The following is a 24232-nucleotide window of genomic DNA, read 5'->3' as shown; positions in this document are numbered from 1 at the left end:
TGGCTTTGGATGAATTGGATGTTTCTCAACACAAAACAGCAGTTTGTCGTCACTTGTCATGTGCATTTCAACTTCACCCAGCTTATTCTGCAACTCTCTCTTTTTATCTTAACATGCTGCAAAGTAAAGGACACGACTTGGTTTTCACGAGAACATGGAAGAGTCACTTCAGTGGGCCAGGTGCAAATGGCAGCGCATGGTTTCTGCAGAAGGCAGTAATGACGTCACCTTCCAGCAGCCAGCCAAGACCATCAGTAAACACAGGATTGTTATACCATGTCTGGGGCATTTTAAGGAAGAATACGAAAAAGTATCCCACCTGTATCAAAACAACAGAATACGGACTACAAAGTACCGACTTTGGAACTTTATACCGAAGAACATATTCGAACAGTTTCACAGGTAACGTGCGCAGTTGTGAAATTAAAGGATAATGAGATAGTATTGTTTGCAACATTCAGAGTGAAAGCAATGGTAGTTTGTTACAGTAATGAACAGTAATGAATTACTAGATAATTTGGGGGACAGATAGTTCCAAATAATCTGCTGGCCCCTTTGAATACGTAATAATCGGCACCCTCGTGGTCAACATTTGCGATAGCTTAGTTGCATGAGATACTGGCATAATGTCACGTTTTGAATTTAATGTAACTGTTGATGTACCCCCGGGTGTAGTCAATGTGGTGGATTACAACTCTCATCATTCCTGGTCATTGATCATGCTAGGTAGGGGCAGGTGAGAACCATAGTCAAGAAGATTTGGACGGCACCTGGTTGGCTAACCCTGGTATACCCTATCCTAAGCACTTACGTCCTGATGTAGGAAGCCTTAGTTTTGGACTGTAATTTTAAACATAATAAAACCGAAAAGAGAAAACCGAAAAGGTGATTTGGAAGCATAATGGTTGTGGGAGAAGAGCTGCATTTTGTGGTTGTGTGTAATGTTGCTTTGATTAATTGGGACACGTTTTCTGATTTTACTCTAGTGTTGTGGGATTTTTTCTGCCATTAGCCCCATGAAGTAAATGCCTAGTCATAACATGCATACCCATACTTTGCTTTAATATCAACTTACCCATCCTTAATGAGCTGAATACTAATCTGAAGTCAACTGCTACTCACTTAGGTGTGTCATATCAAGCTTCAGACACTTTTTTTTTATACTCGCGTCAATGGCTGACCCTAACATCCTGTGGGTTGTTGTGTTTGTGTTTTCCAGAGCTGCCAATTTATATTTCTTATTTATAGTTCTGCTGAACTGGGTTCCAGTGGTGGAAGCTTTCAGGAAAGAAATCACCATGATCCCTCTCATTGTGGTTCTCACAATTATTGCTGTGAAAGATGGTGTCGAGGATTACGCAAAATACCAGTTGGACAAAAAAATAAACAACATAGTGACTCAAGTCTATTGTAGGTAAGAAAATCAGAAATAATATTACCATTGCCTTTGACAAATACAGTGGTACCTCGGGTTACATACGCTTCAGATTACAGACTCCGCTAACCCAGAAATAGTGCTTCAGATTAAGAACTTTGCTTCAGGATCAAAACAGAAATTGTGTTCTGGCGGCGCGGCAGCAGCGGGAGGCCCCATTAGTTAAACTGGTGCTTCAGGTTAATAATGGACCTCTGAAACGAATTACTGTATTTTTCGCCCTATAGGACGCACTTTTTCCCCTCCAAAAATGAAGGGGAAATGTGTGTGCGTCCTATGGGGTGAATACAGGCTTCAGGAAGTTCTGCGCAACCCTCGGGAGCCCGGCTGCAGCTCTGCGCAACCCTCGGGAGCCCGGCAGGAAGCCGCACCGGGCTCCCAAAGGTTGTGCAGAGCTGCCTGTATTCCTAAGCTTCAGCGAAAGCCTGTATTTGCCCTATAGGACGCACTTTTTCCCCTCCAAAAATGAAGGGGAAATGTGTGTGCATCCTATGGGGTGAATACAGGCTTTCAACCCCTCTCGCTCTCCAGGCTTCAGGAAGTTCTGCGCAACCCTCGGGAGCCCAGCACCAAGCCGTGCCAGGCTCCCAAAGGTTGCGCAGAGCTGCCTGTATTCCGAAGCTTCGGGCGTGCTGAAGAGCGCGCCCGGGCTTCGCGCAGCTCTCCGCAAGCCTGGGGAGACTGGCGCGGCTCCCTAGGCTTACAGATAGCAGGCTGTTCTGGGGGCTGGGGTCGGGGGAAGCTCGGGCTTCCCCCGCCCCAGCCCCATTCCTGGGGGGGAAATAATTCCCCCCCCCAAAAAAACTAGGTGCGTCCTATAGGGCGGTGCGTCCTATGGGGCAAAAAATACGGTAAGTACTTAACCAGAGGTACCACTGTATAAATATGAAGTTAAATAATTAGATCCATTTCATCCTGGCTTCCAGTCCAGTTTTGAAGCTGAAACTGCATTGGCTGCCCTGGTAGATGACCTGTGTTGGGAGATTGATGTGGGAAAGTTGAGGGTGGCAGGAGAGGATATATTGATTAATATTATCCTCCCTAACTCGCGTTAGCAAGCTTCTTTACTTAGCAGAGTGCATCCCCCTTTTACACAGCAGAAAGCTGGTTGCAAACTCGTGTGAGTCTCTTAAAACAAGAAGCAATTCAATTTGGCTTGCCCAGATTGAGATATGTTTTGTTATTCCTGGTAAGACCCCTTTAATCCATCCTAAAAGAATAAAGACACAACAGTCTTATTAATAAGTAACAAAAAGTAGTTTTACTCATGATCAGGCAGAACACAGTGTGATCCCTGAAGGTAGGCTTTAGGCTTAAAGTTACAAACGTGTAAAAACAAGTTTACCTCATATGGGAGATAACCTGGGGGACTGCTGGCTAGCAGCTAGCAGCCAGCAGTACTGTCCAGGTGAATCAGGAAGTTCACAGGACGAAAAAAATATCAAAGAGAGGAAGGTGGCTGCATGACTTGGCCTTTTACCAGGTCTTGAAAAGTCACGGCCACCTAGTAGTCACATGCAAGAAAGGATGCTCCAGGCCAAGAGGAACAGGAAGTTCAAGTGACTGGACCAGCATCCCCTGCATGGCCACTCTAGCAAAAGAAGGAATGTTGCACTTGACTGCTCCCAGTGGATAGCGTCCCACAATTGATGGGTGCAGTCAGAGGCATAGCGTGGGGGGGGGTTGGGGGGGCCGTGGGCCCGGGCACAATTTTGTGTGGAGGTGCAAATAGGCACACCCCCCCCCCCAGCAGGCTCCTTCATCGGAGCCTGGCTCCGAGCGAGAAGGAGTTGCACCTTGGGTGCAGCGCTCATGCCCGGCCACAGCTCCACCCTCGGGTCGGGCCTGACCCAGGGTAGGGGAGCAGGAGTGACAATGCTGCCGCCCACCCTCCTCAGTGCAGGGTGATACCCTGTGGCTCTTTGTGGTTTTCACTCCTATCTACCATGGGTGGGTATATGAGTGATTGTGCATTGGGCGTGCAGCTGCCGGTGTTTGCCATAAGCCGTCCTATCCCAGTCTGGTGCCCTCCAGATGTTTTGGCCTCCAGGAACTTGAGGACCCTCGTCGTCCCTTCCAACTCTACGTTTCTATTATTCTGTGGTCTCCTTGTAACTATCTGGACATACAACAAGAGAGGCCTCTGTAGGAGATTCCAGCTCTTGGGTAGGATTATATAAAGGAAGGCAGTCTTTCATGAAACCTGGTTCCAAGACTTTTAAGGTTTGGCAGGTTAAAAAAATAGCAGTGTGAATAGTTGTCGGAAACTTATAGGCAGCTTTTCCTGTTTGGGAATGTGGGGCAAGAGAACAGTGCTCGCATTCTCCTCCTGTGCTTAAGCAGATATGCCACAACGGCCACTGACTAGCTCCACACCTTGCTGCCGTTTAAGGGCTTGAATCCCAATCTGTTTCTGAGGAGACATAATTCAGATTGGCTATACAGTTGTACCTCACGTTACACACGCTTCAGGTTACATACGCTTCAGGTTACAGACTCCGCTAACCCAGAAATAGTGCTTCAGATTAAGAACTTTGCTTCAGGATGAGAACAGAAATCGGGCTCTGGCGGCACAGCAGCAGCAGGAGGCCCCATTAGCTAAAGTAGTGCTTCAGGTTAAGAACAGTTTCAGGTTAAGTACGGACCTCCAGAACGAATTAAGTACTTAACCTGAGTTACCACTGTATGTTGAAGCGATTGGTAATTGGCTCTTTATAGATGACTGTGCTGTACTACATTTCCCAGACGTTAATGAACCTGCCTTAGCACTGGGGTAGGGTGGGAACACACATCGCACCAGATCCAGGTCTCCCTCACACTGGGCTGCAAAATGCAGAAATACCAGCCAGGTATGGAGGGTACCAGCAAGGGATGCGGGTGGCGCTGTGATCTAAACCACTGAGCCTAGGACTTGCCGATCAGAAGGTTGGCGGTTCGAATCCCCGCGACAGGGTGAGCTCCCATTGTTCGGTCCCAGCTCCTGCTCACCTAGCAGATCAAAAGCACATCAAAGTGCAAGTAGATAAATAGGTACCGCTCTGGCGGTAAGGTAAACGGCGTTTCCATGCGCTGCTCTGGTTCACCAGAAGCAGCTTAGTCATGCTGGCCACATGACCTGGAAGCTGTCTGCGGACAAACACTGGCTTCCTCGGCCTATAGAGCGAGATGAGCGCCGCAACCCCAGAGTCATCCGCGACTGGACCTAACGGTCAGGGGTACTGTCAGGGGTTCAGGAGCAGAGACACAGGAGAAGGAGCAAATGGAGAGTGAGGAGGAGGAATCCGAGGGGGGTGTAGGCAGTGACAGTGGTCAGAGAGATTCCACGAGTCTCTCCAGCGAATCGGAAGATTCACAGAGAGGAGCGCCGATGGCCAGGGCAAGGGGGGTGCCAAGGGGGAAACCCCAGAAGGAAGGGGCCAGCGGGGACTCCCTGAGCAGCAGTTGGAAATCAGGACCAGCGTCCCCACCAGAGCGTAGTGGGGGGGGGAGGAGTCCCAGGCATCGGGACCAGTCTTCTCACCACCAGAGGGAGGAGATGAGTCAGGATTGGCCACGCCTCCATCGGAGAGCGGGGAAACGGTCAAGAGGAAAGTCACCGGCTGGGCGCGCGCGCCAAGTTCAAATGTACAGGCGAGCGGCACAGCAGGTAGCCCGGATAGGGAGCCAGGTCCTAAAGCCCGCCGGAAGGAAAGGCAAGACTCAGGGGGGTCAGCGTCAGAAGAGTCCAGGAGGGAGGAAACCCCAGGGGGCAGAAGGACCCAGAGGAGGAAGGAACAGCGCAGGAGGTGGAGCCGGGCTAGGATCTTAAACTGGTGCGGAAGGGGTAGTGACTCAGAGGGGACTTCGCCGGTCTAGGGACAAGACGTAGGGCTGCACGCTCTGGGGTTTGAAATGGAAACTAAACTTCAATAAAGACTCTTGTACATTACATCAACCGGGCGTTGGTCCTCTGTGAGCTGGGACCTAGAGGCAGCTCTGACAGGTACCTTTACCTTTTTATGGAGGGTACCACAGATACACTCCCCCTTGATTCCCCTTCATACTGGCTTTGCACATTTCAAGCCAAGATTTGGCCTTTGAGTGTATATTAACATGCGTAACATTGGCTGTGTGCAAATTGAATTTAAAATATTTTCAGATTGAGCTCTTGATAGGGCCTTGAACTCATTATCCGTTTTAGGAAATGTGCGCTGCTTAGAAGTCGTAATTACAGTTTAACGGTATTGTTTTGGGAGGCAAGAGGCTCTTGGCAGACATTAATGCAGCTTTAGTGTGTTTTGTACCTATACTTCTGTATCGATTTTGCACATTGATTTTTATGTCCTCTTAGAAAACCAGTGATAACCATCTAGGAAAGGAAGTAGGCAACTGACTTGTACTAAATATTTTTAGACTGTGCTGCTCCTCCATACTCCTTTTCTCTGCTTTTGATTCCCTTCCATTTGGGGGAGCAGGAAAATACAAAAAAAGGGAATGTCCTCTGTCCTTTGTGGCCTCTCCTTTTAGGCTTGCAGTCTGTTGAATGTTTGCTAATACAGATTTTTGGCCCCAAGGGGGGAAAACTGTTTTGTTTTTTTGTTTGTTTGTTTGTGCAATGGTTCCTCTATCCTCTTCTTAAAAACAAACAAATATACCACAAGCCTTTGGGTCTCAGCTAGTTTTCATATTCTAGTTAAGTATAATTAACATGCTTTCCGTCTTGTTTACATATTATTTCCATGTTGCTGACAAATGCCAAGTTCTGGTGGACAGAGCAGTGGCATGCAATTTCTAAGCAAGTTGTTGCATTTGGAGTATCAGGAAAATCAAATCTGGAAGGAGCAGGTCTCTTAAATGCAATTGCCCTTTATTGCTACATAATAAGAATAGGACAAGAAACTCTCCAGCATTCAAACTACAGGAGCTCAAGTGGCTTTGACTATTTATTTATTTATTTATTTAAAATAATTATGTACCGCTGTATTGTAGAAATGTATTGCAGCGGTTTACAACGATATAAATACATAAAACCACACAGTCAAATCATTTTTAAAAGTTTGAAAAATAAAAAAAAATAAAAACTTCAGTAGACCGTTGTGAGGGATGGACTTCTAATTGTCAGATAGGCCGGTCATTTAAAAGTTGGCACATAAGGCTTTAAAAAAGCACATAACACTGAAACACAGCACCACCTGGCCAGTGACCAAAATAAATCCATCCATTCATTCATAACCCAAGTCTTGTGGGTAGAGTTGCCCTTGAAATCGTTGTACAAAGATTGAATGTGATGGGGACATGAGCAGAGAGGGGATTGTAGGAATGCGTGGTGTGTTCTGGATATGGAGGTGCTTGTTCTAAAAATCAAACACACATTCAGACATACTACTTAACATAACACTGAGGATGTTGAGCAGTTGGTATAACGAGGTCTTGATTTTGGTCATTAACATAAAGAAAGGGGTCCACGTTTCTTGGAAAATGTCTCTGTTCGTTATGCCTCTATAATTGGTCTTCTGTGTCTGGCGAGATGCTCAAACATTGCTGTATCCCAGATATTATTTTCCCATATGTTCAGGGGTATTTCAGTCTGGTTCCTCCATTGTTGAGCTATCACTAATTGTGTTACAGTCAGTAAGAAGTCTACTAGTTCTCTGTGGTGGAGCCCATAGAGATAGTAGGGCTAAGGCAGAATTTGGAGGAAGGGGTTGGCCTGTGATTGTAGATATAATGGACATATAAAAAAACATGGAATCCAAAATAAAACAGTACAAACAATTTAAAAAAACCAAAATATATATATAGAAAAACGAACAAACAAAAACACACATCTACAAACAAAAACCATATCATCAGTCTAATCATTATGTACATATACAGATATTGACTTCCTTCCTTTGTTCTAAGACCTCAGAATTTTTACTCTTTCTAAATTGTTGTGTCTAATGTAGATTACCTCTATCTTTATACTTTTTGCACCATTTTTCTCTTTCTTTAACCCTGCAAAGCTTCATTCGTTACATACCGATATGTTTATTCCAGAACAATGTTTTTTCATATACTCTTTAGCACATCCCCATTCTTCTAATAATTTTTGGTCCGATTGTCCCCTTACGAATGCTGTGAGTCTTGCCAGATTCAGCCCAATTGCCTTCTAAATCCGGCCCACAAACGGTCCAGGAATCAGCGTGTTTTCCATGGGTAGAATGCGTCCTTTTATTTAAAATGCATCTCTGGGTTATTTGTGGGGCATAGGAATTCATTCCTTTATTTGTTTTTTTCAAAATATAGTCCAGCCCAGCCCCGCCCCAGGTCTGAGGGACAGTGGACCGGCCCCCTGCTGAAAAAGTTTGCTGACCCCTGCGGCTACACAAAGTCAGAGCCTCCCCTAAATGAAACTCTATTGTGTGCAAGCTACAGACAATCCAGAGTTCATTTTAAAAGGTTTAAAACATTAACACTTTTGTGTTTCTTTATAGCAGGAAATATTCTGAACATGCATAGTTAGATGTGATTGTTAATATCAGATTTTCCTACGCACATGTCAAGTCAAAATTTAATTGACTGCCTTATAAATGCTTTTGTTTAGTTCCTTGAGAAACGGATTGATTTTTAAATGCATGGTAGTTTATTGCTTTTTGTGTTTCATCGTTTTTTTAAAAAATGGGTCCCGCCCCCCCCCCTCCTGTTTTTTCCTCCCCAGAAATAAAAAGGCATATGTCGAGAAGTTCTGGAAAGATGTTAAAGTTGGTGATTTTATCCGACTGTTGTGTAATGAGGAGATTCCCGCTGACATGGTGCTGATATATACTAGTGATGGAGATGGGATCTGTCACATTGAAACATCAAGCCTTGATGGAGAGACCAACCTGAAACAGAGACAGGTTGTGAGAGGATTTGGAGAGCAGGTATAAATGGGCACTTCTTGGGAGAAAGTCTGTGTATAATCCATATCAGGGGAAATCCTATAAACTTCAATAGTTTTTGACAGTTCTCTTTGTACTGATTTCGGACTCCTGGCTCTACTCATTCTGTCTCCAGGATACCTCTCCTCCCAGCACACACAGAAAAACAACACCAATTTTCTTCCTTCTGGCAGCAACCCTTGTGATTCACAATGTCATTCCAGAAACACACACAGGGCCTTTTTTTCAGCCAGAACTCAGTTCCGGCACCTTTCAGGTGGGTGCCATTGCCATTGCCATTATAAGAGAACCACACAGAAAAGCAACACCAATTTTCTTCCTTCTGGCAGCAACCCTTGTGATTCACAATGTCATTCCAGAAACACACACAGGGCCTTTTTTTCAGCCAGAACTCACCAGAACTCAGTTCTGGCACCTCTCAAGTGGGTGTCATTGCCATTAAGGGAGGTGTTCGTGGTGAGTTCCGGCACCTCTTTTTTCTAGAAAAACCACTGCATACACACACAAAGGCGCACACACCTTGGTAAATGTTGACATTCACCACAATTTGGACATTCACTGCAGCTGAGAATGTTCCTCATTATTAATTCTCTTGTTGTATAAGCAGCTCTCCATACAGGTGATTTATCCCACAACTATGAGATGCATTATTAATATATCCCGTTTCACAGAGGGGGGAACAGCGGCTGAGGGAGAGGTATTCTATATAATTAGGGAGAGAGGAGTACAATATAATAAATAGTCCAGCACAGGATCTGATCAACCCATGTATATTTTGCCTTATATTAATACACTCATATGCAATGACTAGATAGATAGTCAAAGGAGTCACTAACAAGTAGACTCTTCTACCTTAAAAATAAAAACTCCCTTCTTAGAGATGGGAAGGCCTGGAAAACAATGGGGGGGGCAGATCTTTTTCCAAAGCCGTTTCCCCCGGGAAAAATGAAAAAAAAGAAGTTTGATATAGTTTGAATATTCCATACACTCCCCCCCCCCCAATTTTTCCTGAAAAAAAAGGCTTTGGGGGGAAAACCTGCCGTCCCCCCATTTTTCTGTCCCCCCCCCCCAGTCCTTCCAGCCCCCACACTTTGGAGCTCCCTGCTGACGGACATCAGGCAGGTGTTCTAACTGTACTCTTTCCGACAACTGCTCAAAACATTTTCGTTAGGGCCAGCCCATCAGAACACGTAGAAGCTGCATGTGATTTACTTCCTTTTAACCACTGCTGACTTTAATCATATTTTGAATACACTTAAATACCTGCTTTTAACTGTGTTTTATCAATCATTTTAATATTCTGTTGTATATTTTTGTAAACTGTTTAGAAAGCTCTCTTACCATCGTGCGGTTTTTAATATATAATAACAAATTCAATTTAAAAAACACACACACTCCTTTTCCTTTCAAACACAGTTTGAGCCTTAGTGCAACTTACTATTCAGTAACTGGATGTTGGTTACTTCTGGGCCTGGCATGCAAAAAAATTGCCTTATGCTTTGCCCTGGCTGTCCTCGAGTAGAGATGGGAAGCCTGGAAAAAAAACAGAAAAATTGGGGGGGAAACTGGGTTTTTTCCAAAGCCATTTTTTAGAAGTCCATGAGAAAAATGACAAAGAGGAAGAGGAAGAAGAAATGGAAAATGATAGCAGTAGTTAAGGAAATGAGATAGAATAAACTGCATGTATATGTTGTGTCTTCTGTCCCTTTTTTTAAAAAAGCACTACTCAAAGGGTAGACCTTCTATGGAGCTTAAATATTGAGGTAGACCTTAACTTTATTTACTGTTGGTGCTAAGGGGCAAATCTGATTATTTTTTATGTCGATGGTTTCTTGCTTTTGTTTTTTGCTTGTGAGGGAAAGGGTGGTGGTTACCTGTTTTATTGCAAGCATAATACTTTTATATACAATGTGTTTCACGCAATTTGTAAAACTACTCCACACGGAACTTTTTTTTTCTTTCAATTTTTCCAAAATTTCTATTTTTTCCAGGGGGAAACGTTTTTTCCTCATGGCTTCAAAATTTCCAGAAATTATACATCTCTATCTCTTCTCAGTGCTTATTTGTCAATTACATTTCTATCATGATGTCAAAAAGTAACCAACCAATTCTTATTTATATGCCATATGGAGCTTGATTAAACCGAGTGAGGCCTTGGATCTGTCTGAGCCATTTTCTTTCCCTCTGATAAGCCACCAACTTTCTTGGGCAGAGGTCTGTACCAGCAACTTCTGTCCTTTTTTCAGCCATTCAAGAGACTCTTCTCAGTCACCTCAGAGTGGGTTTTACTTTTTCTTGCACCCAATAAGCAGGAAAGCAGGCCTTCCTGTGAACCTGCTCAGTTCTCTGAGAATCTAGATTTAGCAGTACTGTACCTGGATTTTTACCTCAGGTTGTCATGCCAACCAGCGTAGATAGACATGCAAAGAACTGATGCAATAATTCATTACTTTAACGAAGTTTCTGCATCCCACGTTTGAGCTCCATTTTCCCCCTTCTCTCCCCCCCCCCCCCCCAATTTGTATCTAGGAAACTGAAGTTGATCCGGAAAATTTCGCAAGCAGGATAGAGTGTGAGGCGCCAAACAATGATCTTACCAGGTTCCGGGGGTTTATGTAAGTAATTTGGGGTAAGCTCTGTCTGCTCTCTCTGCTTGATAAAATATTATAGCACTCGTATTAAAGTGAAGAGCAGCAGCTAGCAGTCTCCAGGCCATACCTAGCCACTTACTGGCTATTGATTATTCCCCTCGCAGAAGGGACTGGGATGGGAGGCACAAATGGTTATGGGATGTGACTTGACAGCAGATTGCCTTCACAGACACATTTTTGGGCCTTCACTCCTTTGTCAAAGTGGTTTCCTGGCAAATCTTGTTTGCCAGCTATGCAAGCTCTTGATCCCATGGAAAGCCCTCGGCTTCAGAGTAAAGGGAAGCTCCCAGCTTGAAGTTGGAAAGCTTATTAGCAACTTTACGTTATTAGGCTACATTATCAAAGTATTTGCATTACAGCCTGACATCGTATGCCAATGAATTTGATTTACAGCGGAACCTTGGTTCTCAAACACCTTGGTACTCAAACATTTCCGAACGCTGAAAACCCGGAAGTAAGTGTTTTGGAATGTTTTTCGGAAGCCAAACGGTCAATGCAGTTGTCAGCTATTGTTTCCAGGGCGCCTGCATCAATCGGAAGCCACGTCTTGGTTTTTGAATGTTTTAGAAGGCGAACGGACTTCTGGAACGGATTACGTTTGAGAACCAAGGTACCACTGTATTACAATTCAAACACCAATGAGGGATTGCACTGAAAGTGCCCTTGTCAAGCTTTCCTCTCAATCACTAGCCCAAACACACCAAGCCTCCTCACTTGGAGATGTTTTCAATGCAGGCGAGATGCTCTAGGACAGCCTTCACAAACCTGGTGTCTTCCAAATTCGTTGAAAATCAGATATATAATCTAGGCAACAAATGGCTCCTGAAGCCAAGGTTGCAGTCACAAAAGCGGAATATTTAGTTGCTGTTTTAGGGCAAGACAGCTCTAAAGTCTTGTTTTTCAAATGATGGGCTGACTGCGATTGATTCTCCGTTAAACTTCTGGTTCTAGTTCAGATGGCAACCTTGAACTGGGTTAACAGCTTTGAGAACTGAAAGAAGGAAAGTCACTTGATCCTGGGACAGTGCACATATATTTTGTTGTATTATGACCTCTTTATCTTAAAGGTCTCTGCTCCTGCTCAGGCTGCACAGAAAAAGCCATTTGGTTCCAGAAATTCATTCCGTTTGTGCAGATAAAATATAGCTGATAGAATTCTACAAGGTGGCATATTAGTCGATGAAAACAGTCTAGATCCAATGATCCCCAGATGGTGGCAATGTCCTAGCACCCAGGCACTTGGTTGCAAGTGGTTGAATGCAAACTGTGTCTGGTGTCTGGCTAATTTCGGACACAGGTTGGACTGCAAGTCCCATCAGTCCTAGCTAGTGCAGCCCAACAGCATCTAGAGGGCACCAGGTTGTCAAAGAGTGCTCTAGGATATATCCTTTTGAATGTCTTGTCCATGGGTGTTGGCAGTATTTGCGGAGCCTTTGTGAACATGAGTGCATCTTGAGCTGGATTTGTCTTTACAGGGAGCACCCAGATAATGAACGAGTGGGCCTGAGCAAGGACAACTTGCTGATGAGAGGATGCACCATCAGAAATACAACAGTTGTTGTTGGCATTGTGGTGTATGCAGGTCAGTGCCCTGGCTAGATGTCACTGGTTTGCAGGGCCTGAGAAATGAAGTCGTTCATTGCCATCCCTGGCAAACACAAAGGGTTGTCCCCCATTGTTACTCAGAGTAAACCCATTGAAATGATAGACACAGCTAATTTATGCCAATGAATTTCAAGGGATTCTACTCCTGTGGAATGATCTCCCCAGGGAGGTTCGGCCAGTGCCTTCATTACATATCTTTAGGCACCAGGCAAAAATGTTCCTCTTCTTCCAGGCCTTGGGGCTGATTGATATCTGATGCCCTTTTTAAATGGGAGGGTGGATTATTGGTTTGTCAACATTCTTATTTTTGCTATGTGTTGTATGATTTTCATATTGTAATTGTATGTCGTAAACTGCCCCATGATCTACAGATGAAGGGTGGGACACAATTTTAATAAAGAATAAGTAATAATAAAAATAACGCTCTAAGGATTTGGTTGGGTGCAGCCTAATACTTCGTGCGATAAAGTCTATTCTAGGGGTGTAACTGTTAAATATAGAGGATTAATCCATTATGATGCCAAGTGAAGGTTGGAAGGGAGGTTCAATAAATAGCAAAGGCTCCTAAAATCAGTATCTCCTCACATCAATTTCCCCTCCTCCTGGTTGTTCCACAGAATTCTTTATATAAAGATCAATATTTAAAACATTCCTGTGCCTTCCTCCAGTTCAAAATGTCCTGGGCATTTCATAGCCATAAAACAGTTTACAGCAATAAAAAACACAGTGCTATCATTTTATCATAGTGGGTTAAAAAAACAACAATTGCAAAGTTGTTAATCCTTGGGAAATAAAAAGGATTTTGCCAGGCATGTAACAGATGTTAATGTCTTAGGCTCTAGGCTAGCTTCTCTGGAGAGATAGAGTGTGTGTGTTTGACAACTAGGGCACCATAAACAATAATGCCCTCTTTCCAAGGAGCCACTGGGAACAGAGCCTGCCCCTATTTGCATAGCATCCAGGTTTTGGTTTTGGTTTTACTTCTTGGTCAAATGGGAGTAGCGATGGGCAACTGGAAAGCCCAAGGACTCAGTCTGGCGCAGGTGGCACAGTGTGACTGGCTGCAGAAACAACTTCCTCGCCAGCCCATTATTTAACTCAAACTACTTCCTTAAGCTAGCACAGGCCTTCTGCAGCTTTGATTTCTGCCTGGCTGGCTATATGCTGACTCAGCGTAGCTACCATCAAGCGTCCAAGTAGGGAATTTTGGCCCTTGGGATTTCCTCCACCCTTCTCCAGTCCAAGCGGCCATTTGTATCTAGTAAGCATCATGGGACTCGGGTGCCAAACTTTGCAAAAGTTATAACAACCAGTGTCTATCCTTGGCCCCGGCAGGGTGCAGTTTTAACTGTTTCAGTTTGCATTAAAAGCTCCAACGTGTTTTGTGTTGTCGAAAGGTCACGAAACCAAGGCAATGTTAAACAACACAGGGCTTCGGTACAAGCGAAGTAAGCTAGAGAAGAGCGTAAACAAAGACATCATCTGGTGTGTTCTGCTTCTAGTTGTGATGTGCTCTATAGGGGCCGTGGGTAAGTGAAGAGTTAAGATCTACTCTACAAATAGGATATTCTCTCTCTATACGTCTCTTTAGGACTCTATGTTTTAAGGGTTTTTCTAATGGAGTTTAGCATTTTTATTTTTGGGTCCCAAGACCTTACGTTGCCTGAGGTGAAAAGCAAAATGGCGTCTCTCCCCACTGGGATTCCATGCACGGAAGTTGACCAGACTGGCAACCGATTCTTATTTCAACACTGCAGATGGGACAATAGGGGTTCGATCTGCATCCTAAGTGGCCTCTATTTGACTCCCATTTATGGAGAGCGCTATTCTGAAACGCCGCTTTTAGTTGTATGATTTACAGTGGCTGTATCTGTGCCATACATTGGAAGTAGTCTTGTACCGCTTTTAACAGTCACGGATTTCCCCCAAAGAATCCTGGGAACTGTAGTTTGCTAAAGGTCCTGAGAGTTGTTAGGAGGCCCCTGTTCCCAACTTCAGTTCTCAAGAGTGGCTTTACAGCCAGTCCCTCTTCCCAGGGACCTCTAGGAAATCAGCTGTGTGAGGGGAATAAGGGTCTCCTAACAACTCTCATATCACCTTTAACAAACTACGGTTCCCAGGGTTCTTTGCTGAATGCCTGATTCGGCTTTCAATGTATAATGCAGATGGGGCTGCTATGAAACTATCACTGGCTTCATTTGCCATCGTAACATAGAGCACATGTTTTGCCTGTAGAAGCTCCCAGGTTTGATTCCTGCTATCACCAGGCATCAGATGATATAAATATAGCTGCAGCTGCTTTGAAATCTTGAATACTTATTTTATTGTTCTGCTGGTGTATAAATAAAGTGAATAGCACAAGCCTTCCATGATTTTTCACCCGCATCGTATATTTAAAGCGCATGGCTCTGCCCCAAAGAACCCTGGGAGCTGTAGTTCATTAAGGGTGCCAGGAACCATAGCTATGTGAAGGGGTAAACTACAATTCCCATGATTCTTTTTTTTGGGGGGGATGTTTGCTTTAAATGCACAGCATCTGAATGTGTTATAGGTTTCTGAAAGTATAGCAAGTTAATAGTACCCTGTGCTCTGAGGCATTTTTGCTCAGGAAAAAAAGTCATGCTGAATCTAGTGAGGTTTTTTTTAACAAGGGAGCATGTATAGGATTGGGGGACGCAGGTGGCGCTGTGGTCTAAACCACAGAGCTTAGGACTTGCCGATCAGAAGGTTGGCAGTTCAAATCCCCGCGATGGTGTGAGCTCCCGTTGCTCGGTCCCTGCTCCTCCCCACCTAGCAGTTCGAAAGCGCATCAAAGTTCAAGTAGATAAATAGTTACCGCTCCGGCGGGAAGGTAAATGGCGTTTCTGTGCGCTGCTCTGGTTCGCCAGAAGCGGCTTAGTCATGCTAGCCACATGACCCGGAAGCTGTACACCGGCTCCCTTGGCCAATAAAGCGAGATGAGCGCAGCAACCCCAGAGTCGGCCACGACTGGGATTGCAACCTTCATCAGCTTATTTTTTAGATGATTTTTAAAATATAAAGGCCAGGGCATTTTAGAAGCTGATTGATAACTTTGTTGTCTGTATTCTCCAACCTAGTGCCCTCCAGATCAGCAGGGCCTGATGAGAGTTGTCCAAAACATCAGGAGGAGGCACCAGGTTGGGGAAGCCTGTACTACTCTGGTCACTGCCTTGGAACGCAGAGCCATTCATAGTTTTGATTTTGTTAATGGATTCTTTATCTTCTTTTTAAAAAGGTCACGGGTTTTGGCTAGGTGCCCATCCAGACCCACCTCTCTATAGTAGCGGAAAGCAAATTGCTCCAGCAATGGGAGCATTTTTTATGTTCTGGACAATGATAATTTTATTGCAGGTAAGTTTGTGGTTTGGTTGGTGCTGCTTTCTTTAATACTACCGTACCAGAAAGCCAAAGTAACTTGAATTTAGTAGGTGTGTTCCAGAGCTTTCTTCTTTTTTAAAAAGAATTGTAGAACCGTGGAAGGGACATTGGAGCTTATCTAGTTCAGCCCCTCTGCTCAGTGCAGGATCTGTAATGCAAGGTACAACTTCTCTGACATATGGCCATCCAACCCTCTGGACGCCCCCTTGTTTCTCCGTGCCCTTCTTAAAATGTGGTGCACTGAACCTAGAGACCTACAGATGCAACTGAAAAGTACAGAAATAATAATAATTATAAATAGAACGGACCCACTGCCTCTTATGATCTGGGCCCTGTGCTTCTGGAAAAGCAGCCAGAAATTGGATTACAGTGGTGCCTCGCAAGATGAAATTAATCCGTTCCGTGAGGCTCTTCGTATAGCGGTTTTTTCGTCTTGCGAAGCAAGCCCATTGACAGCTTAGCGGATTAGCGCTATTAGCGGTTTAGCGGCTTTTAGCGGATTAGCTGATAAGCGGCTTATCAGCGGATCAGCTGATAAGCGGCTTAGGGCTTAGGAAAGGGGGGGGGAGGAAAAAAAATCCCGCAGGAACTCGCAAGACATTTTTGTCTTGCGAAGCAAGCCCATAGGGAAATTCGTTTTGCGAAGCGCCTCCAAAACGGAAAACCCTTTCGTCTTGCGGGTTTTCCGTCTTGCGAGGCGTTCGTCTTGCGGGGCACCACTGTATTGTTTTTTCAGCACTTACGTTATACGGGTGGCTCATGGTCAACTTAGGATCAGCTGAGATACTTAGATCAGGATTAGCCAATGGGCTGCCCTTGGGATGTTGTGGACTACAGCTGCTGTTGGTCATAGGCAGCATGGCCAATGGGCAGGAATGATGGCTGTATCACCTATAAGTTTCATAGTCGACAACAGCTGGATGACACCACAATGGTAATCCCCAGTGGCGTAGCGTGGGTTGTCAGCACCCGGGGCAAGGCAAGTAATTTGCGCCCCCTAACCCGTGGATTTGCGCCCCCTAACCCGTGGATTTGCCCTAACCCCAGATGTTGCGCCCGGTGCGGCCGGCCCCCCCTGCACCCCCCACGCTACGCCACTGGTAATCCCTGGCCTAGATCTTTTATACATTCTCTACTTGTTTTCGTTGTTCTTTTGTAGCTAAATTCAGGACTTTGCATATACAGAGGTCTCCTCGCTTACGTGCGTTCGACTCCCGCGCATATATGTGCAGTGCCGGGAAATAATTGAATCAATCTATTTTAACTGCAAAAAAGGGCAAAAACGACCTGAAAAGAGCAGAAAAACCAACTACCAATCCAGGAGCATTTGCACCAACCTTTCAGGCTCATTTTTAATAGTGTTTTTTAAGGGTTCCCAGAGGTTTTGATTATGTTTACAGGCTTTTTAGACAGTGTTCCCCACTGTATGTGATTTCACGTCTACATGCACGACTTGTGAACGTAACCCATGCATTAGTGGGGAGACACCTGCATCATAGTTGGGTAACAGTCTTGAGTTCAGATTTTAATCTTGGTTCTGTCTACTGCCAAGCTGGTTGTCCCAGCTTTGTATCAGCTGCATATTTGATAAACATCTGGCTACAGGATCTGATAAACATCTGTAGGATCTGATTTCTTTCCGCAGGGCCTGTAAGACAGAGTTGTTCCGCCTGGCCTTTGGCTTGGAATCAACTTGATCCCCTCCCCCTCTTTCCTTTTTCCTTTCTCCTTCTGTGATGGAACTCCTATTTGGGGACTTGCCTGGCTTTTTTCTGGCCCATGTAGGACCAGTCTGGATAGTTGGCCTTGGTGAAGACTTGACGTTTTCATCCCCCAAAAAGTTTTTGATTTGAGTCTCTACTGCAATGAGGCTGCATTTTAATGTTGCATTTTAATCTTGTTTTTAAGTTGTATTTCGATCAATTATTTTTATACCTGGTGTTAGCCGCCCTGAGCCCGGTCTTGGCTGGGGAGGGCGGGGTATAAATAAAATTTATTATTATTATTATTATTATTATTATTATTATTATTATTATATTACATCCTTTTCCAAGTCACTTATAGAACCCTGTGGCACTTCACTTGGGACCTTTATCCAAGTTAATGTAGTGCTGTTAACAAGCAGTAGTTGGGTGCAGTTGTTCAACCAGCTGTGAGTTAACCTAACATTAATCTTGGCAATCCCATGACAGACTTTCTCAAATAATTTGCTGAAATCAAGATACACTATGCCCACGGCATTCTCACAGTCTGCCAGACAAGTAACTATCGAAACAGCAGATGTGGTTGGTCTAAGGTGACTTATTTTTGATAACGCCATACTGTCTGTTCTGTTGATTTTTAGCAAGATACACCCTTCCGCTAGCCGACTCCAGATGTGAGTCTCATTCCGCTAAGTCTCTGTGATCCCTATCGGATCAACCTTACCCCCTCATATTAGGATTTCGGGTTCGTTTTCTGGTGCAGTTGAGGGCAGGATCTGTCCTCATGAGCAAGCCATACTAAATCCGCTTCTTGCCTTGACAGGTTTTGATCCCGATTTCTCTTTATGTCTCCATTGAATTTGTCAAATTGGGGCAAATCTATTTTATCCGGAATGATCTTGATTTGTACCATGAACCGACGGACACCGGGATCCGGTGCGGATCGCTGAATATAGCTGAAGACCTTGGGCAGATTGAGTACGTTTTCTCTGATAAGACCGGAACCCTCACTGAGAACAAAATGGTTTTCCGAAGATGCAGCATTGCGGGGATGGAATATGGTCATGAAGAGAACGGTAAGGCTGCAGGAGAAAGCTGCTTTTGTACCAGGAGCTGGACCTCAGTGGTATTCGATGGGGGTGGGGGTGTTCCTTCAGGTATACTGGGCCGAGGCCATTTAGGGCTTTAATGGTCAGCGCCAACACTTTGAATTGTGCTCAGAAACGTATTGGGAGCCAGTGACAAGCATCTTAATATAGGCCCCATGGCATCTCTTTAATAGTCCTCTTTTTAGTCCACTTTTTCATGTTCTGTGTTCATTACTTGTAGTCTGTATAAAAGGATGCACTAGAAAGCGACAGGCATGTTGGGTCTGTAAACACAAAATTCTTAAAAATGAGGCGTATGCCTTTTTATCCCGTGTAGGCTCACACTGCTTTGCCGTGGGGCCCTGTGCATGCTAAGGAAATTCATAAAACCTTGATAAGGATGGAACCATAGAAACGAAACTGTAAACATGCATACTGCAGGTTTTCATCCATTCAATCATATATATACATATTTATCAGTAAGGTTTGTATTGGGTAAATTAAGCTGTGCTTGTTCATGTACTAGATGTACCTTATAAATCAGTCTAGCTCTGCAGTGATCATTGAAGAAGTTTGCCCTTTCAAGCAGCAAGGCCTAAATCTGCATGAAATCACAAACCAAATCCATGACAACGGAGGATGACTCACTGCGCAGTCCCCATGTAAACTGGCCGGTGTATCTGAGGCTGTTCATTTAGGAAGACGGCGATGCCCTCCAGTGGCACATTGGGAAATTGTTTGAAATCAAACAAACAAATGCCGGAAATTTAACTCTGGAAAGCTTTGTGTACACGTTTCAGTAATACTGCTAGGAAATGCATGCAGCAAAAGATGGCATTGTTGAAGATTCAAGCACATATCATATAAATATTATCAGTGCTTTTTTCTGGAGAAAAAGGTGGGGGAACTCACTATGAAGTTTGTTTGTTTGTTTGTTTGTTTGTTTATTGCAGACCCATCTACAGTGCCTTCCCACCCCACCCTGGGCAGTGGCTAAGCCCTTTGTGGCTTAGGGCCCTCGTATTTACGGGATCGCCTCTCCTGGTATTCCCCACAGAGGACCTTAAGGTCCATGAATAATAATAGAGGTCCCGGGCCCTAAGGAAGTCAGATTATCCTCCACCGTTTTCTGAACCAGGAAGGGCGGGGTATAAATAAAAAATATTATTATTATCATTATAAATGTAATATGTGATTAATAAACTCAAGCAGACATTGATCTGGATTAGAAATGGCCACAACTGTACGGATTACAGATATAAATGGATTTTGTGTTTTTATATATGTTGGAAGCTGCCCAGAGTGGTTGAGGAAACCCTGCCAGATGGGTGGGGTTAAATAATAAAATTGTTGTTGTTGTTTTGGCTCTGGCGTTGGGTGTATATCCGTTCCAGCCCCCCATCCCACAACAACAACAAAACAATTATTTAATTTCTAAAAGGGAAGGAAACTCCATTCCCTTGAGTTCCTGCTAAAAAACCCAACCCCTGAATATTATGATCACATCAGAATATTTCTGACCGCTATGAAAGAAAAAAATAGAGGTGGGAAGTCACTGTTTTTGTTGTTTTGCAGCTCTTCGTAATCCTGTACCTTGGTAAATAGAAGAGGATCTTTGATTGTAGATCTGAGTTTTGACTCCCCCCTCCCCATGTCAAATGCCAAATACAGTCGTACCTTGGTTCTTGAACGGAATCCATTCCGGAAGTCTGTTTGACTTCCAGAAACGTTCGAAAACCAAGGCACGGCTTCCGATTGGCTGCAGAAGCTTCCTGCACACAGCCGGAAGCTGCGTCAGATGTTCGGCTTCCAAAAAACGTTCGAAAACCAGAACACTCACACCTGGGTTTGCGGTGTTCGGGAGCCAAAATGTTCAAGAAATAAGCTGTTGGAAAACCAAGGTACAACTGTACGATTCATGGGAGGAAGTCCACAAGGACAAGGAATTCCTTGCTTTTGCTTTTGCTGTTGACTTGGGACTGCTAAAATGGGGGTTCAGGTGAGTATCTCGAAGGTCATAATACAAAGACCAGCGGCAGGTGGCGTGCGGCACATAGCTGCTGCTCATAATGGCTGTATTTGTTTATTTCGTACCACCTTAGGCTCCGTGATGCAGGAAAGGTGGGGGTATAACTAATAAATACATTGAATTCCTTGGGTTGAGAATATGGGACCAGTCATAGATTCATTATTTTACTTTAAAGAATCATGCGGGTGATCTCTTTCTCTCTGTCTGTCTAGCTAAGAGGCTAGAATCATACCTAGATTATGATGATGAAGAAGATGAAGAAGGAATACGCGCTTCATATTCCTCTTTGAAGCGTCCGTCAAGGTTTTCCACCTGCAAATCTGGTTATTTCCAGAGCACAAAGTCTTTGAGCCGCTTGTTTAGCTCCACCTCCGCCTTGCGAACTAGTATATCACGCACGACACAAATGGCCTTCAGCAGCCCAATTGTAAGTGTGTTCCTTGAGCCTATGCGGGACTTGTGTGGGGGCGTCTGGCTGACCTATTCATACATATCTATGCAGGGACATGGGTGGTGCTGTGGCCTAAACTACTGAGCCTCCGGGGCAGGGGCAGCAACCTTTTTCAACTGAGGGGCGGTCCATGTGGTGGGCCGGACTATTTTTTTTGGGGGGGGGGAATGAACGAATTCCTATGCCCCACAAATAACCCAGAGATGCCTTTGAAATAAAAGGACACATTTTATTCATGTAAAAACATGCTGATTCCCGGACCATCCACGGGCCAGATTGAGAAGGCGATTGGGCTGCATCCGGCCCACAGCCCTTAGGTTGCCTACCCTGGCTCTGGGGCTTGCCGATCAGAAGGTTGGCGGTTCGAATCCCCATGACGGGGTGAGCTCCAGTTGTTCTGTCCCAGCTCCTGCCCGCCTAGCAGTTCGAAAGCACACTAGTGCAAGTAGATAATAAATACCGCTGTGGTGGAAAGGTAAATGGCGTTTCTGTGTGCTCTGGTTTCCGCCGCGGTGTCCCGTTACACCAGAAGTGGTTTAGTCATGCTGGCCACATGACCCGGAAAGCTGTCTGTGGACAAACACTGGCTCCCTCGGCCTGAAAGCAAGATGAGCACCGCAACCCCATAGTTGCCTTTGACTGGACTTAACCACCCAGGGGTCCTTTACATATCTATGCAGTTCTCACAGTCCAAAAGTGACCTGGCAGTGGCTGTTTCACAAAACGCTTCTAAGCAATCCATCTGCCGCAAGTAATGATTTTTCTGCAGGGAGATCTTCGAGCCTTTCAGCCTCGGTCTCCATTGGCATGCAGTTACATTGGAATGTTCATTATATTTATCACTACTTGCTATGTTTTAATGATTGATCATTGGTTTTCTGATGACTTTAAAATGTCATTTGATGAAATTTAGTTATTTGTCGGATTGCCTTGTCATGTTTTGAAACAATTTAGTACTTGATTGCTGTTGTAGCAATGTACGGATTTGCATTTTTGTTGTTGTACGGTTGTGAGATGCTGGAGAACTGGCCTGCGCACTTGAGTTATGAATGAATTTCTGAAAAGCTGGGTCTTCCAGCAGCGTGGGCTCATTGCTGTATGACCTTTGGGGGAGGGGGGAAGATAATTTTGACGAGAACCTTACCGTCCTTGTTTTTGCTTGACCAACAAGGAGACTGATGTTGTGCCAGATGAACTCCTTGAAAGGAAGTTGAGGAAGATCACTTTCAAATCCTATACAATATCTGAGACGGTAGGACTAACCCCAGAGATAGTGTACATCGCTGAATTCTTCATCGCTCTGTCGATTTGCAACACTGTCGTTGTTTCAACGCCTGATCAACCACAGCGAAAGGTAAGGCAGGGGAGAAACTAGAGGTGCTTCTGGTGCTTGTGTGTGTGTGTGTGTGTGTGTGTGTGTAGTAATTATTATTTATACCCCGCCCATCTGGCTGGGTTTCCCCAGCCGCTCTGGGCAGCTCCCAACAAATATTAAAAACACGATAAAAGATCAAACATTAAAAACTTCCCTAAACAGGGCTGCTTTCAGATGTCTTCCAAAAGTCAGATAGTTGTTTATTTCCTTGACATCTGATGAGAGGGCGTTCCACAGGGCGGGTGCCACTACCGAGAAGGCCCTCTGCCTGGGCAGCCACTCTCAGTCACCAGTCTTGCTGCCACATTCTGGATTAGTTGTAGTTTCCGGGTCATCTACAAAGGTAGCCCCATGTAGAGTGCATTGCAGTAGTCCAAGCAGGAGATAACTAGAGCATGTACCACTCTGGCGAGACAGTCTGCGGGCAGGTAGGGTCTCAGCCTGCGTTCCAGATGGAGCTGGTAGATAGCTGCCCTGGACACAGAATATATAATGCAAATTAACACACAGTAAGACACCAAACATTAAAAACTTCCCTCTACAGGGCTGCCTTCAGATGTCTTCTAAAAGGCAGATAGTTGTTTATTTCTTTGACATCTGACGGAAGGGTGTTCCACAGGGCAGGTGCCACTACCGAGAAGGCCCTATGCCTGGCTCCCTGTAACCTCACTTCTCACAGTGAGGGAACCTCCAGAAGGCCCTGGGAGCTAAACTTCAGTGTCTGGGCCTGAATGATGGGGGTGGAGACGCTCCTTCAAGTGTGCAGGGCCAAAACTGTTTAGGGCTTCAAACAATTTGAATTGTCCGGAAATGTACTGGGAGCCAATGAAGATCCATTAGGACCAGGGTTATATGGTCCCGGCAGCCACTCCCAGTCTGGCAGCCGCATTACTTGTAGTTTCTGAGTCACCTTCAAAGGTAGCCCCACATGGAGCACCTTGCAGTAGTCCAAGCAAGAGATAACCAGATCATGTACCACTCTGGCGAGACAGTGCACAGGCAGACAGGGTGTCACCCCATGTACCAGATGGAGCTGGCAACCAGCTGCCTGCACACAGAGATGCTCTGCAGCACACCTCAGCCTGGCTATTGAATAGTAATAACTCTGTTTAGTGCCTTGCAGCCTTGGTTACACTGAGGGGAGACGAGCCGTCATTTATAAATGATGACCGTTGGCTTCTCATGTTTCCTTGGGGCAGGGATGGGGAACCTGTGGCCCTCCAGATGTTGCCTGAGTCCAGCTCCCATCTTCCCTCACCATGCTGACTGGGACTGATGGGAGTTGAAATCCCCCAGCGTCTCGAGAGTCACAGACTGAGCACCTCTGGCTTTAAGAGGTGGTGCTTTGTGGTCTGGTGAGTTTATGCATAGTGTGCAGATGTAAGGGGCTGGACTGAGGAGGAACGGTGGGGACCGCCACCCCCTTCTCCTGAACCTTTCCGAGAACAGGAGGACAGTATAGATTTAGAACAGTGGCTTGCAGAAGGGCACAGTTCAGAGGCTGCAGAGGGGAGAAGAAGAAGAAGCACCAGGGGAGAGACAGCTGACAGACTTGGTGTCTCTGGAAAGCATTCCATACCCCAACCCACCCCCT

The 24232-nt window shown here is 45.0% G+C and overlaps 1 protein-coding gene across 1 annotated transcript in view; it reads left to right on the top strand.

Moving 5' to 3' along the window:
* ATP10D (ATPase phospholipid transporting 10D (putative)) overlaps positions 1–24232 on the top strand; it is a 67299-nt gene that overhangs the window by 14909 nt on the left and 28158 nt on the right. Inside the window, exons 3-12 of the mRNA XM_081875653.1 lie at positions 130–402; positions 1220–1414; positions 8115–8319; positions 10867–10952; positions 12464–12570; positions 13991–14122; positions 15850–15965; positions 18519–18771; positions 21025–21239; positions 22435–22617. Coding sequence (XP_081731779.1) covers positions 155–402; positions 1220–1414; positions 8115–8319; positions 10867–10952; positions 12464–12570; positions 13991–14122; positions 15850–15965; positions 18519–18771; positions 21025–21239; positions 22435–22617 — 1740 coding nt within the window. The 5' untranslated portion in view covers positions 130–154. The remainder of the gene's footprint in view (positions 1–129; positions 403–1219; positions 1415–8114; positions 8320–10866; positions 10953–12463; positions 12571–13990; positions 14123–15849; positions 15966–18518; positions 18772–21024; positions 21240–22434; positions 22618–24232) is intronic.

Source organism: Podarcis erhardii (genome assembly GCF_964252035.2).
Source record: "Podarcis erhardii genome assembly, chromosome: 9".
Lineage (NCBI taxonomy): Eukaryota > Metazoa > Chordata > Lepidosauria > Squamata > Lacertidae > Podarcis > Podarcis erhardii.
The sequence above is the reverse complement of the archived record's forward strand: the minus strand, read 5'-3'. Positions and strand labels throughout refer to the sequence as shown.